This window comes from Panthera leo, chromosome C2 (genome assembly GCF_018350215.1).
Source record: "Panthera leo isolate Ple1 chromosome C2, P.leo_Ple1_pat1.1, whole genome shotgun sequence".
Taxonomy (NCBI): domain Eukaryota; kingdom Metazoa; phylum Chordata; class Mammalia; order Carnivora; family Felidae; genus Panthera; species Panthera leo.
The window spans coordinates 124,371,630-124,390,932 of record NC_056687.1 but is presented as its reverse complement, the minus strand read 5'-3'; the positions used below and the strand labels follow the sequence as shown (position 1 = coordinate 124,390,932).

General features: G+C 37.3%; 1 protein-coding gene across 5 annotated transcripts in view; it reads right to left on the bottom strand.

Moving 5' to 3' along the window:
• CEP70 (centrosomal protein 70) overlaps nucleotides 1-19,303 on the bottom strand; it is a 70,156-nt gene that overhangs the window by 5,937 nt on the left and 44,916 nt on the right. For all 5 annotated transcript variants that reach the window (XM_042955794.1, XM_042955791.1, XM_042955790.1 and 2 more), the window contains 4 exons: nucleotides 18,250-18,324; nucleotides 11,254-11,359; nucleotides 3,963-4,133; nucleotides 161-307 (listed from right to left, as the gene is read on the bottom strand). In XM_042955794.1, the coding sequence (XP_042811728.1) occupies nucleotides 161-307; nucleotides 3,963-4,133; nucleotides 11,254-11,359; nucleotides 18,250-18,324 (499 nt within the window). The remainder of the gene's footprint in view (nucleotides 1-160; nucleotides 308-3,962; nucleotides 4,134-11,253; nucleotides 11,360-18,249; nucleotides 18,325-19,303) is intronic.

Genomic DNA, 19,303 nt, shown 5'->3' with positions numbered 1-19,303 from the left:
AGAGAAAGATGGTCCACGTCTTAAAATAATCCCAAGGCTTTAATAAAAACTTTAAAAAGAGACATAGAATTCTAGTAGAATATCAATATCTGTATCAGTATCCGTTTTTAAGATAAGATTACATTAAAATGTGAAAATTTACAGAAGTATTAAGCATTACCTTTTCCTTATTTTCAACTTCTTCTAATATGGTATCTACTATAAATAACAGATCTTCAACTCTGATACCTTCATTTTCATCCTGCTTTTTTAAATTATGCCAAGGCACCAGTTCTGCAGACAGTATTTTCAAGGACTTATACAAATCCTTTATAACAAAAGAAACAACATGGTATTATTGATTTTTTAAAAAGTTTCCATGATGATAATAAAATACAGTAAAAACTTGGATTCCAAGTAACTTGTTCTGCAAGTGTCCTGCAAGACGAGCAAACATTTCTAATAAATTTTAAGTTGATAAGCTAGTGATGTCTTGCAGTACAAGTAGTACGTGACGCCAAACGTCACATCATCACAACTGAACCAATGGTCTCTCTCTCTCTCTCTCCCTCTCACTGAGGGATTGTGAGTGATCAGTCTCCCATGCTCGGATGCTTGGTCTCAGGCCATGGTGTTTGGCAAAAATCGGTGATTTTTCAGAACTTTGGAAGGTGCCCTCAACCAGCACTAGTGTATGTTTCGTCACTTCAAAGCACCTATGGACAGTCCTTTGCTTTTCCATACAAGAGTAAGCTTAGGAATGCATTGCTTCAATGCTAGGTCACTGAATAGGTTCCTTGTTAAAGTTGACCAAAACGAGAAAGATTCCATTTGAGCCAACAGACAGCAGTGATTCCGTTAGTGATAGTGGTATAACCCTCCTCTCTTTTGTCTCTCTCACACCAGCCACAAAGGTTTTCAAAGGTAAGTGCAGGTTAATTTATTTTTCTTTATTACTTTGTATTAGATTACAGTATTGTAATCATTTTTACATGAATATTTCTGGATTGTGGAATGAATGTTCTGAGTTTCCATGATTCCTTATGGGGAAATTTGCTTTGATATACAAGTACTTTGTATATGGATTACAAGCATGTTTCTGGGATGAATTATGCTCACAAACCAAAGTTTTACTGTAAAATTATCCAGGCAGGTATGTGTGTGTGTATGTGTGTGTGTGTGTATGTATGTATGTATGTGTGTATATATATATATATATATATATATATATATATATATATATATATATAAAAAACATTTGGGCTCCTGAGTGGCTCAATCAGTTAACCATCCAACTCTTGATTTCGGCTGAGGTCATGATCTCATGATTCATAGGATTGAGTCCTGAGTGTCGGGCTCTGGGCTGACAGCGTGGAACCTGCTTGGGATTCTCTCTCCCCCTCTCTCTCTCTGCCCCTCCCCAAATCACACTCACACTTGCTCTTTCAAAAATAAACATTAAAAAAATTATATATAGGGGCGCCTGGGTGGCTCAGTCGGTTAAGCGTCCGACTTCGGCTCAGGTCACGATCTTGCGGTCCGCGAGTTCGAGCCCCGCGTCGGGCTCTGGGCTGATGGCTCAGAGCCTGGAGCCTGCTTCCGATTCTGTGTTTCCCTCTCTCTCTGCCCCTCCCCCGTTCATGCTGTGTCTCTCTCTGTCTCAAAAATAAATAAATGTTAAAAAAAAAAAAAAAGTTTTATATATATATATATATATATACACACATATATATATAAACAAGAATTGTGTGTATTTATATTTTATATATATATATACATATATACATACATATATATATATACATACATATATATATATGTATATATATATAAAATCAAACCATCATCAGTACCTTTTTTATTTTTAATGTTTATTTTTGAGAGAGAAAGAGAAACAGCACAAGTGGGGGAGGTATAGAGAGAGAGGGAGACAGAGACTCGAAAGCAGGCTCCGGGCTCTCAGCTGTCAGCACAGAGCCTGATGCCAGGCTCAAACTCACGGACCATGAGATCATGACCTGAGCCGAAGTCAGATGCTTAACTGACTGAGCCACCCAGGCGCCCCAATCAGTATCTTTTTAAAATATCATTACCATTTTAGAAAAACTCTGTTATATTGCTTTCTCCAGGTAAATATAGGGCTTACACAAAACACGATATATTGATGATCTCCAATCTATTGTTTTTAATTTATTTATTTTGTGAAACAGGGAGAGCACACGCAGGTAGGGGAGGGGCAGAGAGAGAGTGAGGAAGAATCCCAAGCAGGCTCTGCAAACATGTCTAATAAAATTTAAGTTGATAAGCTAGTGATGTCTTGCAGTACAAGTAGTACTGTTAGGGCAGAGCCCAATGTGGGGCTCGAAGATCATGACCCCAGCCAAAATCAAGAGTCGGCACTTAATCAACTGAGCCACCAAGATACCCCTTGATTATGTCAACTCTAGATGTTTAAAGTAATTATATGTTATTTATTAGTACTATATGTTATTTAAGTACTTATTTTTTTAACTATTGATGGATAAAAAATAAACCTGAATATTTTATAACAGATTTATTGAAATGTAATTCACCTAACATAAAATTCACCCTCTGTTAAGTGTACAATTCAGTAATCCTAATCAATTTACAGAGATGTGCAACTATCACCATTATCTAATTTCAGAACATTTTCATCACCCCCAAAAGCAATGTCATTCCCATTCACAGCCACTCCCCATTCTTCCCTGTCCCCAATCCCTGGGTCACTACTAATCTACCTTCTGTTTCTATGGATTTGCCTATTCTGGGCATTTCACATAAAGTGGAATTATACAGTAAGTGTCCTTTTGTGACAGGCTTTCCTTCACTTAAGATAATGTGTTCAGGATTCATCTATTATAGCATTTATCTCCAGGCAGGTTTTTATCTTGAAAAAAATTAACTTAAAAGATTCTAAATTAAATTAATTCTAGTCTTCATGACAGCCTACTTAATCTTCTTGGCCTAGACAAATTGTCCCACTCTATTTTATTTTTAATTTTTTTTTAATGTTTATTTATTTTTGATAGAGAGCACACGCGAGTGGGGGAGGGACGGAGAGAGAGAGAGAAACAGAATCTGAGACAGACTCCAGGCTCTGAGCTGTCAGCACAGTGCCCGATGAGCGTCTCGAACTAATGAACCACGAGATCATGACCTGACCTGAAGTCAGATGCTTAACTGACTGAGCCACCCGGGCGCTCCTGTCCTAATCTATTTTAAACTGTGCACAAAGGACAAAGCTACTCTAAGTTTAAAACTCTAAGACTGGTCAATTGGTAAGTAAGACTGGTAAATAAACATTTACTGAGCATCTACTATGTGCATGGCACAGTCCTTGGCCCTTTAGAGCACTGCTGTCCTCTCTCCCCTCTTTGTATTCTCTCTCTCTCTCTAAAATAAACAAACAAAAAAAGGCGGGGTGCCTGGGTGGCTTGGTCAGTTAAGCATCAGCCTTCAGCTCAGGTCATGATCTCACAGTCCATGAGTTTGAGCCCCACGTCGGGCTCTGTGCTGACAGCTCAGAGCCTAGAGCCTGCTTCGGATTCTGTGTCTCCCTCTCTCTCTGTCTGCGCCTCCCCTGCTTGCACTCTGCCTCTATCTCTCTCTCAAAAATAAATAATAAAACATTAAAATAAAAATACATTAATTAAATAAATTTAAAAAAAAAGAAAGTGAAGAAATTTTTATCTTCCATGGATAGATAGAATAAGTAAAAGTAGTATTGGCTGCTTCTGGACTATTAACTGCTCTACAGAATAAACAAATGTGGACAGTTTTGAAAGAAGGAAAATTATTTCAAATATGAAGAAGGAAAAAATCCCCAATTAAAATGAATGAAGAACAAAATATTACATCTGAGGAGGAATAAGGGCCAGGAAAAGCTGCAGCATGGAGACACCAAAAAGAGGAAGATGAAAGTAGAGCAGGGTCTATATAATAAAGAATATTCAACCCTTTACCTTTAGGGAAGTCAGCTGATCTGCCCACATTTCTATTATAGGAATAAGATGCTCAAATCCACAATCTTGAACAAAATCTTTATGAAAATGTTGGGCTCCTCCTTTGCTCTGTTTATGAATTATTACTGGAGCTCTTGGATTGTGAACAACTGAATTGATGCTACTTAGCACCTTTAAAAAAAGACAATGTTTTAGTTGAAAGGTCTATCATTGTCCTATCCAAGTGGTCTAGGTTACAGAAGTGCTTTCTATGTTAATGTATCATCATTTTCAGAATTAATTTTGGACATTAAGAAGCTCTTTAACTGACACCTGTAATGTTTTGGAAGTACAGTAGTTGCATCAACAGAATTAAACATGTAATTCTAATGAGAACTACAGATTTCATAGAAAAGCGAAATGCATTTCAAATGATTTAGACTTGAAAGTAGTTATGAATGACCTCTTACAATCCACACAGGGAAAAATAATCATCAATATATCCTTAGCTAGAGTCTCACATTTCTCTAATTCTATCTCCTCATATTTAAGCTAAATCAGATATTAAAAGGGTCATTTCCTGTTGTTTCATAGCTTCAATTAAAGGCCAAAGTGTAAGGACAGTGAATAATAAAGTCCCACACATTCTATACAAAAATCCTGGAAACATCATGCCAATTCTGGAAACCCCAGACCCAATTCAGAGAACTCATCCGTAATATGTTGTTCCTCTACAACCACTCTCAGTACCAAAATCTGTATTAATGAAGGCTCTAAAGAGAAAGAGAAACAATGTATATGTATATAAATACATCTAAAGAGATTAATTTTAAGGAATTGGCTCACAAAATTATGGAAACTGAGAAGTCCCAATTTCTGCAGTAGGCAAGCTGGAGACCCAGGAGAGTCAAGGAAATACTTCTACTTTGAATGCCCACAGGCTTAAGATGCAGGAAGAGACAATGCTTTAATTCAAGTTTGAAGGTAGGAAAAAACTCATGTCCCAGCTCAAAGGCTCCATCTTATTAACCCTTTTTGTTTTAGTCATGTCTTCAAATGACTGGATGAGACCCATTCACATTAGGGAAGGCAATCTGTTTTATCCAGTCTACCAAATCAAATGTTAACCTTATCCATAAACACCCTCACATATTCATATGTGACATATTCAGAATAATCTTTAACCAAATATCTGGGCACCCCATGGCCCAGTCAAGTTGATACATAAAATGAACTATCATAAATACCCACATAATCATTACCTGGATTCAACAACTGTTAACATTTTCCCATATTTGCTCACTCTATTTTTAGCTGAATCATCTGAAGAAAATATAGACATGATAAAATTTTATCCTCAAATACTTAAGTATGCATCTCTTAAAATAGGCATATTCTCCTACAAACTCATAACACCATTATTATATATAAGAAATTTAACAGTAATTCCCTAATATTATCAATGCCTGGAGTGAATTTTAAATATCTTAACATGTATAATATGTGACTATCCGCCCCCTGTTGAAAGTTATGAGTTCTACCTTATATATCATCCAAGCAAAGGAGGAGACCCAAAATGGCAAGTTTAAAGGGAAAAGAGTAGGTGTGCCTGGGTGGCTCAGTCGATTAAGCATCTGACTCTTGGTTTTGGCTCAGGTCATGATCTCGCAGTTCATGAGTTCAAGCCCCACATTGGACTCTGTGCTGACAGTGCAGAGCCTGCTTGGGATTCTCTCTCTCCCATCTCTCCCTACCTGTTTTGCTCACTCTCTCTCTCTTTCTCTCAAATAAATTTTTTAAAAAAGGGGGAGGAAAGTAATTTCCATATTTACCTCCATCAAGCCCATATCATTTAATAAATAATTACATAAGCATAAAGACAAGATACTATTTTGATCTTGGATCTTTGTCCCTACTCATACTTCAAGCTATATTCATAGGTCTCCTGGTAATAAAACTTCAGATGTTTGGGGCGCCTGGATGGCTCCATCGGCTAAGCGTCCAACTTCGGCTCAGGTCATGATCTCGCGGTTTGTGAGTTCGAGCCCCGCGTCGAACTCTGTGCTGAGCCTGCTTCGGATTCTGTGTCTCCCCATCTCTTGACCCCTACCCTGCTCATGCTCTGTCTCTCTCTGTCTCTCAATAATAAATAAAGGTTAAAAAAAAATGTTTAAAAAAAACTTCAGATGTTTACTTACGAGTTTTCTTTTTTAGTTTAAGAGAGAATATTTCAACATTTTTTTCCTCTTGTATGTATGTATGTATGTATTTATTCACATAGCTTATTTATTTATTTTGAGAGAGACAGAGAGAGAGCAGGAGGGGCAGAGAGGTGGGGGAGAATCCCGAGCAGACTCCACACCATCAAGTGCAGAGACTGAAATGGGGCTCAAAATCACAAACTGTGAGATCATGACCTGAGCTGAAACCAAAAGTCGGACACTAGCCAAGTGAGCCACCCAGGCACCCTCTCTTGTATTTACACATATTTTAATGGAGAAACTAAATCCCCTTCACAGATTTATTACTGACAGCAGAGCATTTCTTATGACTTGACCACAGTCAGATGACTGGCAGAAAAATGTGTATTAACAATGAGAAAATAGTAAAATGACTTAAACAATTACCAGAGAGATGAGAATTAAAACAAAAACAACCCAACTCACAAATAGGTCTTATCTTATTCAGAAACAGTTTGCAGATACTGATAAACTCTTGATATGGATAAAAACTGTATCTTGAAAGTAAACATTAGACAAGTAGAAAAGAATTAAGATAACAGATGTCGTAAGTACTAGAAAAGAAAAAGAAGACAAATCTCAACCTAGCAAATTTCAGGAAAAAAAAAAAGAATGGAACTAGAAAACATATAAATAGAAAACAAAGATGTCAGGAATAAAAGTAGATATAGGAGTAAGGTCTCAATATCTATGATGGTTTAATTGCCTATTAAAGGACAAAGCCTCTCAAATTGAATCTAAGAAACAAAATGAATAAAAGAAACTCAGTTACATGCTGGGTACAAGAGAGTTATCAAAAAAAAAATCTGTTTTCAGAAAATTGCCTGGAAATGAAAATCAACACAGATATATGAAGAACCAGCAACAACCAATTAAAAAATGTAATAGAGGAAAGGATGCCATTCTTGATAGCAATACAAGTTATAAAATACCTAGGAAATAAACCTAACAAGAAACGTCCAAGAGCTAAATTTAAAAATATATAGGGGTACCTGGGTGGCTCAGTCGGTTAAGCGTCCAACTTCAGCTCAGATCATGACCTACCTAGCGGTCCATGAGTTTGAGCCCTGAGTTGGACTCTGTGCTGACAGCTCAGAGCATGGAGCCTGCTTCAGATTCTGTCTCCTTGTCTCTACACTCATGTGTATTCTCACTCTCTCTCTCTCAAAAGTCAATAAACATAAAAAAAAAAAAAAAATAGCTCTTTAAAAAAATTGAAAAAATATATACATAAAGCTTTATTCAAGGCTATAAAGGAAGGCCTAAAGAAAATTAGAGACATATTTCTGAGACGATTAAAAAATGTAAATGTGTCATCTTTCCAAATATTAATCTAAAAAGTTAATTCAATTTCAGTTGCTCTCAATAGGATCTATTTTTGAATCTGACAAACTGTTCATCCAGGAGAGTAAATGTGCTAAAAATATAATAAAGGAAAAATTTTAAAAGAACGATGCCTAAGATTCTTTTCCTAAAAGGTATCAAAACCTACTATAAAATTACAGAAAGTAAAAGAATATGGGAAATAGTATAAAAATGGAATAGACTAAGGAGTCTAGAAATAACCTATGCATATGACTGGATATGACAGAGGTTTCATTTCAGTGAAGTAGAGAAAGAATGTCTATGAGAAACTGCAAACTCAAATGCATCTAGAAGCAAGTTAAGACCATGAGTGAGTGAAGCAAGCATGGCCAGGGGCTATGGCTAACTAAAGAGCACATGCCCATATGTGACAAGAGAAAGGCATAATTCTGCTCTGATAAGGACTATGCAGGAATTTGTTGCCAGATTCTGTAGCTTTTTAAGAGAAGGTAGAAAAAAGAACAAATAAAATATCTTAATTTTTAAAATATTAGTAATTAATTCAAAGTTTAAAAAACCCTGTTTGAGTCCAATAAAATAAGAGCACAGGCCCAGTTCAGTCAGTAAACAGGCTGGCTTGATCACTATCTATTCAATAAATGGTCTATAAAAATCACTAAGGTTAGGGGCGCCTGGGTGGCTCAGTCAGTTGAGTGTCCGACTTTGGCTCAGATCATGATCTCACTGTTTGTGAACTCGAGCCCCGCATCAGGCTCTGTACTGACAGCTCAGAGCCTGGAGCCTACTTCAGATTCTGTGTCTCCCTCTCTCTGCCCCTCCCCCACTCATACTATGTCTCTCTCAAAAACAAATAAACATTAAAAAAAAATCACTAAGGTAAGATCTCTACATCACACCACATAGAAAATTACAATTCAGAGGGACTAAATGTCTAAATAAAAACAGAACCATGTAAGGACCTTAAGAAAATAAATTTATATATAATAACAGTCATAATAATAATACCAACAAAAGCAACAACACAAACAATAAAAAGGGAAATGGCTTAAGAGAGGAGAATAGGACAGACCAACAACCAGCAAATGAAATGGGTTAGTAAACAAAAATCTCCCCCTCTCTCTAAGTAAATAAATAAACAAACTTTAAAAAAGAGAGAGAGTGAGAACTACAGGCCAATCTTAAAAATCTTATTAGCTTTTTACTACCCTACTTTTAATTAGGCCAAAGTCTTTCAAGGAGTAAGACAAATTCTAAGTCTAGCTACCTACAGTGTTTTCAGCCAAGAAGACATGCCATGATAAAACAGGATAAGCACACACAAATACAAATATTCTTTACCACCTGATAACTTATTAAACTGAGATGAAAATTAAAGTTCAAATACAGTAAGAATGGGGAACTTTAACACCCCACTTACATCAATGGACAAATCATGTGAACAGAAAATAAACAAGAAAACAAAAGCTTTGAATGACACACTGGACCAGATAGACTTAACAGACATATTCAGAATATGCCATCCTTAAACAGGAGAATATACGCTCTTTTCAAGTGTACATGAATATTCCCCAGAAGAGATCACATATTAGGTCACAAAACAGGCCTCAACAAATACAAAAAGACTCAAATAATACCATGTACCTTTTCTGACCACAACAGTATAAAACTAGAAATTAACCACAAGAAAAAATCTGGAAAGACCACAAATACATGGAGATTAAACAACATGCACTAAACAATGAATGGGTCGACCAAAAAATCAAAGAAGAAATTTTTAAAAATACATGGAAACAAATGAAAATGAAACACAATGGTCGAAAACCTTTGGGATGCAGCAAAAGCAATCCTAAGAGGGAATCCCTAAGAGGGAGTTAAATGGCAAAACAGGCCTACCTTAAGAAGAAAAATCTCAAACAACCTAACCTTATACCTAAAGGCGCTAGAAAAAGAACAAATGAAGCCTAAAGCCAGCAGAAGGAAGGAAATAGTAAATATTAGAGCAGAAATAAATGATATAGAAACTAAAAAACAATAGCACAGATCAATGAAACCAGGAGCTGGTTCTTTGAAAAGATCAAGAAAATTGATAAGCTTCTAGACACACTTATCAAAAAGAAAAGAGAAAGAACCCAAATAAAGTCACAAATCAGAGAGAAGTAACAACCAACACCACAGAAACACAAACAATTGTAAGAGAATATTATGAACAACCTAGAAGAAATGAATAAATTCTTAGAAACATATAAATTACCAAAACTGAAACAGCAAGAAATAGAAAACTTGAACAGACCAATAACCAGCAAATGAAATGAGTTGGTAATAAAAAAAAACTCTCTTTCTAAATAAACAAACTTCAAAAAAAGAGAGAAAGAGAGAACTACAGGCCAATATTGCTGATGAACAGATGCAAAAATTCTCCATAAAATATTAGCATCCTAATCCAACAATACATTTAAAAAAAAAGCACTCACCACAATTCAGTGGGATTTATTCCTGGGTTGCAAGCGTTGTTCAATATTTGCAAATCAACCAACATGATACATCACATTAATTGAAAGAAAGGATAAGAACCATATGATCATTTCAATAGATGCAGAAAAAGCCTATGACAGAGTACAATGTTCATTCATGATAAAAACCCTCAGCAAAATAGGTTTAGAGGGAACATAACTCAACATGTAAAAGCCATATGTGAACAAAAACACAGCTAACATCATCCTAAATGGGGAAAAACTGAGAGCTTTTCCTCTATGAACAGGAATAAGACAAGAATATCCACTCTTACCACTTTTATTCAACATGGTACTGGAAGTCCTAGCCACAGCAATCAAATAACAAAAAGAAATAAAAAGCATCCAAACAACACAAGAAACAGGTGTAGGCAAGGATGTGGAGAAGAAGGAACACTCTTGCACTGTTGGGGGGGTCAAACTGTGCAGCCACTCTGGAAAACAGTATGTATGGAGTTTCCTCAAAAAGTTAAAAACAGAACTACCCTATGGTCCAGTGATTGTACTACTAGGTATTTACCCAAAGAATACAAAAATACTAACAGAAAGAGATAAATGCATCTTGATGTTTATAGCATTGTCTATAATAGCCAAATTATAGAAACAGGCCAAGTGTCCATTGATCAATGGATAAAGAAGATGTGTATATGCACAATGGAATATTGAACAGCCATAAAAAAATGATGAAATCTTACCATTTGCAACCACACAGATGGAGCTAGAAAGTATTATGCTAATATTTTGTCTCTGAGAGAGAGACAAATCCCATATGGTTCCAGTCATATGTCGAATTTAAGAAACAAAATAAGGGCGCCTGGCTGGCTCAGGTGGTGGATGGAGCATGTGACTTTTGATCTTGGGCTTGAAAGTTCAAACCCCATGTTGGGTAAAGAGATTACTTAAAAATTAAAAAAAAAAATTTTTTTTTTTGATTAAAGAAAAAGAAAACAAATGAGCTAAGGAAAAAAACTATAGAGAACAAACTGATGGATAACAGAAGGAAGGTGGGTGGGAGGATGGGTGAAATTAGTGATGGGGATTAAGGAGTGCCCTTGTGATGAGCACTGAGTGTTGTATGGACGTGTTGAATCACTCTATTACATAATTGAAACTAATATTATACTGTATGTTAACTAACTGGAATGTAAATAAAAACTAAAAAAAAATTAAAGAATAAAAGAAAAAAGAAACCAAGGTTCTCTACCAACACCAGTCTCTTTGCCAGCTGTTCAGTACCTGAAAGTATCTCTGGTCAATTAGGGCCTGCTGCTGGTTGTCTTTGCTGGGTTCATCTTGTTTCTCTGGGTCCTCCACCTTTTTTTGACTGAGAAGATCCTTTAATCTAAAGGGGAGAAAATAAATCAAGATAACACAAAATGCTTTCCTAGACACCGGATTAAGAAAACAAACTGAGCCAATGATTCAGCTCCCCTCCAACAGCTTTATATCATTTTACATACACATGTGTGTGTGAATGCGTGTATATGCACGTATAAATTTTTTTAATTTAATTTTATGAGCCTAGACTACGAAGATGGAAATGGAGACCAGGCCGAAGAAGCGGAGGTTAAAACAGGCAAGGAGGGCAAGGGGGAAAGTGCAACTTGCCTCCATCCTAGAGTCTGTCTGATGCTGGGGGTCAAGGAGGGAGCCCTGGGTGCAGTCTCTCATTTTAAATTTTCTTAAGGGGTGCCTGGGTGGCTCAGTGAGTTGAGCATCCGACTTCGGCTCAGGTCACGATCTTGTGGTGAGTTCGAGCCGTGTGATGGGCTCTGTGCTGACAGCTCAGAGCCTGGAGCCTGCTTGCGATTCTGTGTCTCCCTCTCTCTCTGCTCCTTCCCCACTCACACATTGTCTCTCCCTTCTTCAAAAATAAACATTAAGGGGCGCCTGGGTGGCTTGGTCGGTTAAGCATCCGACTTCGGCTCAGGTCATGATCTCACGGTCCGTGAGTTCAAGCCCCGCGTCGGGCTCTGTGCTGACCGCTCAGAGCCTGGAACCTGTTTCAGATTCTGTGTCTCCCTCTCTCTCTGCCCCTCCCCTGTTCATGCTCTGTCTCTCTCTGTCTCAAAAATAAATAAACATTTAAAAAAATAAAAATAAAAATAAACATTAAAAAAAAATGGGGGGGCGCCTGGGTGGCTCAGTTGGTTGAGTGACCAACTTTGGCTCAGGTCATGATCTCACGGTCTGTGCATTCAAGCCCCACATCATGCTCTGTGCTGAAAGCTCAGAGCCTAGAGCCTGGAGCCTGCTTTGGAATCTGTGACTCCCTGTTTCTCTGCCTCTCTCCAGCTCATGCTATGTCTCTGTCTCTCAAAAAATAAATAAAGTTAAAAAAATTTTAAAAAAACAAATTTTCTTAAAACAGGGCTGACAGGGCAGTTGCCTATGTACTAGCAACGCTTTCCCCTTCCTGAAAGCTATAATACTACAGCTATTCTAGCTCCTTGTAACTAAGAAAACTCACGTAAATAATGTGATGCCCGTGTTACACTACTAATCATTCTCTTATTTCCCAATTGCATATGAGTTCATTGATGTTTTAGAAACCTATGCTGTAGGAGAGTAGGCTGTACTCAGAAATATGCTAGGATTGTTTTATTGTCTCCAAAGCACTGAGCAGGGCCTAAGGGCCACAAAACCCCTAAGAGCAGCTAAAAGATTCTTTACATACTTAGTGGACACTCATTCCATGTTGCTAGAAGCAAGAGCTGTGTTTCTTTGTGGAGTTTGGGAAACCCAGAAAACTGCCCCTCCAGCTTAAAATATGCTGTGCTGTCTCCTGCTTTCTAGAGCCATCTCCGTACAATAGGCTTCTATGTACAGATACTTTATAGCTTTTAACCATATCTGAAGCCTTTCTATGATCTCATGATGGCTCCCATTCTGGAGATGAGGGACCAGTTGAAAAGTGGAATGCCAATTTTGTTTTTATAACTCCTGCTTACTTAGTCACAAAGATACAAAATACATGTAGAGACCAATACAAACCTCTCAGAGCTGTATGTTCCCTAAGTCCTTTTCTCTACATTCCTAGGATTTTTTTATATGATTAAGATGAAAAGAGGGTAGGTTTCCTTCAATCTATCAACTCCAACGCTACAACTCTGAAGGTAGCTGTTTGTCTAGGGGTGAAGTCTAGCTCCAGGCCAAAATCCTATGTATTACCTTTCAGGCCCAAACCACTGACAATTACAAAGGCTTTGCCTGGAAAGCTCTGTGAGAGGAAGTTGCCCTCCCACATCAGACTTGGTGCACAGTCTGGGCACTGCAATCTCTGGAGGGAGTTGCTGTCAAGAACTCAGACCCCGGGACTCCACCCTTCCCTTGTGACCCCTTGGCCAGCCGTGCTCACCAGCATTTCTGCATTAGTGCCTCCATCCAGAAGCTCTTTAGTGGGGTGGCCCTGCCTGAGGTACTTTTCACTTCTCCTTGTGGGGAGGAGTCCTGACTAATATACTTTTCTCCACTCTGACTCAGTATTTTCCACTCCAAGGCCTTCCCCAGGCCCATGAAACAGCAGGAGTCTTTTGTGCAGGGCTCCTAGGCAGTGATATGTTTCCTCCCATCTGCACAGCATGTCATTCACTGACCCTTGCCTGGTACCTTTCCAACGAGAAGAACGGAACACTAAAAATAGAACATTTTTTGGCTGCTTATACTACTGCAGTAAGTGAATAAAGACTTGGTTGTGCATTTCAGTTTGGTTCACTGTCCTCTGATGACCTTGACATCCATCAGCTCAATACCAGGGTGACAGGATTCTGATTTTGTTTTCTCCTAGCAAAATATAAATACCACTGAAATTAAATGGAATTAGTGTAATACCTTTACTTATCTTGTACTGGCAGACCTATTTGATCACTTCCTAACAACCGAATTTTATAATCAACCTCTTTGTAATATTAACTCAAATAAGAAAAGTCCATGTGTTCCCATGTTAAATAGATTCATTTGCTATTAAAGATTGATTAGCTGAAAGGCAACTACAAATCTAAAGAAAAAAAAAATTGAATTCTCTCAGGTTCTAAAAGGGGAGAGAGACTTTCCCCTTCTTTTCTTTTAGCATTTTCTTTGGAAAACTTGTAGTTGTAAATCCCTTCTCTCTTTAAGAAGTACGTAAATCTTCTTAACATTTAAATAAGCCTCTTGTCGGGGCGCCTGGGTGGCGCAGTCGGTTAAGCATCCGACTTCAGCCAGGTCACGATCTCGCGGTCCGTGAGTTCGAGCCCCGCGTCAGGCTCTGGGCTGATGGCTCGGAGCCTGGAGCCTGTTTCAGATTCTGTGTCTCCCTCTCTCTCTGCCCCTCCCCCGTTCATGCTCTGTCTCTCTCTGTCCCAAAAATAAATAAAAAACGTTGAAAAAAAAATTTAAAAAAAAAAATAAATAAATAAATAAATAAATAAGCCTCTTGCCAAGTTTACATCCTAGGAATGTCTTTCATTCTTGGGAGCCTTAGAACCAAATCTTAGACATCAGGGAGGAAGGTGCCTTGTCTCCCTGTGTCTGCCTAAGCTCCTGGCTCTAGGTTGTTAACTTTCTGCTTATTAAAAACATGGAAAGCTTTATTTTTCCTTAGGATAAAGACAATTCACATGTATGTAATGGACTGTATATGCATGGCTATATAATAGAGTGAGATTTCTGTCTTTGTAATTTTTTTGGCAGACTGCCTATAATGTACATCACAGTCTAGTTAGATGTTTATTCAGTAATAAAATTGTTCCTTTTTCTACATATGTGGAGAGAATTCACCAGGCTGACAGGATATTTTATTTTTAATTATTTGCCCAACATTTGTAGTTCTTTGAAAAAATATTCTACCTCTGCCACTGCAGAAAATGAAAACTGGAAAAGCTTTACCTTAAAAAAACATTTTCATCAGGTGTTTTGTTGGTTCCAATTAGGATGATGGCTAAGAGTCAGAATGATTGGGTACAAATCTAATTTCTTTTCAAGTTCTTCCATATACCACCCATGTGATAGGCAAGTTATCTAACATTCCTAATTCCCTGTTTTCACATCTAGATTCTACAGAAGTTCCAAATTAAAAAAAAATATATTAACTTTTAAATTACAAATTTAAATTTCTAAAGCATAAATAATTTCTACAAAATCCAACAGAATATAGCAGGGATTGGTTCTAAATCATAATTTTAAAGGCTAATAGTGAAAAGTCAGAGACTCCTGGGTGGTTCAGTCAAGCGTCTGACTCTTGATTTCGGCTCAGGTCATGACCTCACAGTTCATGAGACTGAGCCCCATGTTGGGCTCTGACAGCATGGAGTCTGCTTGAGATTCTCTCTCTCTGCCCCACTTGCATGCTCATGCTCTCTCTCTCAAAATAAATAAACATTAAAAAAATTTTTTTTAAATAGCGAAAGGTGAGTTTAAAGATGAGAGCTCAAATGAACAACAAAAATATATACACTCAATTCTCATTATTCATGATAGTTATATTCTATAATGTCACCACAAACACCACAAAGATTGAACCATTGCTCCTAGAGTTAATACAGAGTCAGATTCCTTCATGCATCTGGAAACATTTTCCTCAACTGATTAATATATAAGCTTATTTTATGTGTGTTAACGTTTAAAGATACCTTATTTACTATTGTTGATTCATTAACACTGAACTCATGGCTAACAGTGGTATAACTCACACCTAAGTGAAATTTACTTGGCACGTTTATTTTCTCTGTAAGCCACATGACAGCCTTCTTCCCACTCAGAAGGGACACTAGACAGCACTTCAACACTATGCTTGGTGGCCCATCTTGGGGAAATCACCAACAAAAAGCACAAAAATCCAAAAAAAAAAAAAAAAAGTGGTACTAGAACAACACAAAGAATGCTTCTGTACAGCTATGAGAGCTGAAACAAGAGGAAAAACCATCACCTGTTCAACAGCTGCAAATGTGTATTGGGCATGTCCATACATGATCATGAAAGTGCCACAACTATTCATGTGGGGATTAAAGATAAATTTTAGCAGGTTAGGCAAATTCACAAATATGGAATCTGAATAGTGAGAACTGACTACCTATCTCTATGTATACGTAAGTACATGACAGTGTGTTTATATCTTCACTAATATACTTGCCTTTAAGTGAGTAAAATTCCTTCGAAGGGGATCAGGATATGCCACTCCAAAATATGCCACTTTGACAGAGGACATGTTTTAAGCCAAAAGAATTTGAGACACGGCAGGTGCCGGAAGGACTCTCTGACCTCCTACTTCTCTCCTGAAGCAGATCATAAGAGCCTTATGTACTAGGTGCCCTCCCTATACCTAGAGGAAAGGACCATCTTCATCTCTGAAGACAGAGGGATTCCAAGAAAGAATCCAAGTTTTTCCCAGTGTACTTGGTTCATGCTCTTTTGTCCTATTATGTTTTCCACAATTTTCCACTTTATCAAACATTAGTTTAAAAAAAAAACGCTCAGCTTAAACTGTTTCTTCAGGCCTTCATTTCCTTATGAAGACTTTGATATATTCACTATAACATCTATTGACACCTTCTCCTCTTTTTACCTCCCTACATCCTCCTTTTCCAAGTTGCTTCTCAACCAGTTTCCCTATCTCACTGAGACACTAACAACTAGTTGTTGGCCCAAAACTATTCAAGCCTGTAACTGAGGAGTCTTGATTTTTTTTTCCCCCTCAGCTGCCTATATCCAATCCATCACCAAGTCTTGTTCTACCTCCAATATTCCAAACACTTCTCATTTCTGCCACTACTGCTCCCTGTGACCTTGTTACTACCACCTCTTGTCCAAACACACACAACAGCAACTCATACTATTTCACATTCAGTACTTACACTGTATCAAATTGGTTTTATTTTTTTTCATCATCCTTCTCCTTCCAGGTAATCTCCATGAGGGCAAAGACCCTTTCTATTTGACTTACCACTGCAATTCCAGTAACCAGAATATCAAGTACATAGTACGAAGTACTAAAGGTACCCAAAATATTAAGCAATAGTAGGAAGGGAAAAACATTAATTGAACTATTGGCTGAAGCCTTTCCAAACCTTCCACTTCGCTTTTCTTTTTTTGTTTTTCTTCTGTACTATCTTTTTTTTTTTTTATTGAGTTTTTTTTTTTTTTTAACGTTTATTTATTTTTGAGACAGAGAGAGACACAGCATGAACGGGGGAGGGGCAGAGACAGAGGGAGACACAGAATCAGAAGCAGGCTCCAGGCTCTGAGCCATCAGCCCAGAGCCTGACGCGGGGCTCGAACTCACGGACCGCGAGATCGTGACCTGAGCTGAAGTCGGACGCTTAACCGACTGAGCCACCCAGGCGCCCCTCTTCTGTACTATCTTAATGTAACTAGTATGTCAATTCCTAGATGTCCAAAATATTTGCCTTTCTCTGTGGCATGTGTTGCCATAGGAAGGAAGAAACACAGCTGTCATGAAAACGGAATCAACTTATGTTAATACAATTGATTTAATATATCTAATGCATATATTAACTCACATAGTTTTCAAAATATTTCCCCCCAATGCTCCCCACACTACCTCCTCAAGTTCCATTCCTTTGAATGAAAGAATACACCTAGATAATCTTCAGAAAACACTACTACTATTTGAGGGCCAACTTTTTCAAACTGCTTTTCAAAGTCAAGAAAAGTACCATTAAGTGATGGATGTGAATGGCTCACTGCATTCTTCCTACTACTTTTAAAGTATGATGAGTCTATGTATTATTCAGGCCATGACTGGCACCAACAAAAATCGGAGGCTTGTCATCTCTAATTTCAGTGATTCCCTTGCAATTCCTCTATGACTTTCAAAAACAATTTTCTGGTTAAAATCTTTGCCCTTGTTATATCAGGCAAATGCCTTTTTTTGTTCTTATTTAGCATAAGTATACAGTCAAATACAACACAGTAGCAACTGTTTTTAAACTGTGGAACCAGAAATATCCTTTTGAGAAAACACACCTTAGTAAGAAAATAACTTTTTTTTTTTTAAAGTAGGTTCCATGCCCAACATGGGGCTTCAACTCACAACCCTGGGAACAAGAAACATGCTCTGACAACTGAGTCAGCCAGCCACCACTCAAAAATATCCTTCTCTGCCATTTTCCCCCATCAGTCTGGTAATTTCAAGCTTAGGCCACCATGAGGTAACCATGATGTAAACTTATAGGTAACAAAAATAATAAAATACAAAACCATAATGAATCTGTAACTTTAGTAAAATATAATTACCTGATGTTTTTCTTAAGGGCTTTCTCCAGTTTCTTCACCTGTTGTTTATAAAGTCTTAATTCATGCTGTGTGGGCCTGTAGAAAGTAAGTCACATTGAATGCATTTAATTTAATAAAACTACAAAGGTATTTAATAAGATACACCATGTTACTTGTCACAAATATGCTTATTAAAATTCTTAAAATATTGCACCGAATTTCTTCTGTGTATTCTCTGTTCAAAACTTTTTACCCCTTTTTTTATTGCTGTTAATTATTTGTTCTTATAGTGAAATATTTCAAATGTACAGACAAAAAGAGAGAATAGTAAAACAAATAATGGCATACCCACTATTTGGCTTTACCAAAGTTAAATATTAACAGATTTGATTTAAATCCTCTTTTAACTAAAACATTATACATATATTTAAGGTTCCATGTGTGGCCTTTGTGAGGTAACCACTACCCCAAATCCACTGTTCATTATTTCCATGCATGGTTTAAAATTTTTACTGCACAAATTTATATATTATTATGTGGTAGGTTTTTTAAACTTTACCTAAATGGTTTCAACTGTAGGTATCAGTTCCCTCTCCATTTAAGTATAATCTTTATGAGAACAAGTTATTTATTTTGGTCATGACACCAGAGCTTAGGACAGTGTCTAACTTACAAGAAGTATTCAACAAACTCTTGTTAAATGAAAAAAATCCTGACAATGTTCATTTCTTATTATTCACAGTCAACACGCAGATAGGTCTTGTACGCCATTTACATTTTTTAGTTCTCTTCTTTTACAACACAGGGATGAAATGAGATCATAAGACATTCCAAAGTAATTTGGGAATGGGAAACTCGTTTATATCAATCTGAATCTACTCTGTGTTCCTAACCACTTTTATCTTCTTCAGTGTGGGCTCCTATATTCTCACTTCCTTTGCCTACCTATGTGTTCTCGTTCCTTCTGCCATATGAGATATAACTAAAATGAGTGAAAACATGGTTTCCAGGATTAGTTTTAAAGTAAAGGAGCTACAAAGATACATTTAACACCCCAAATTCCAGGATGTATTTA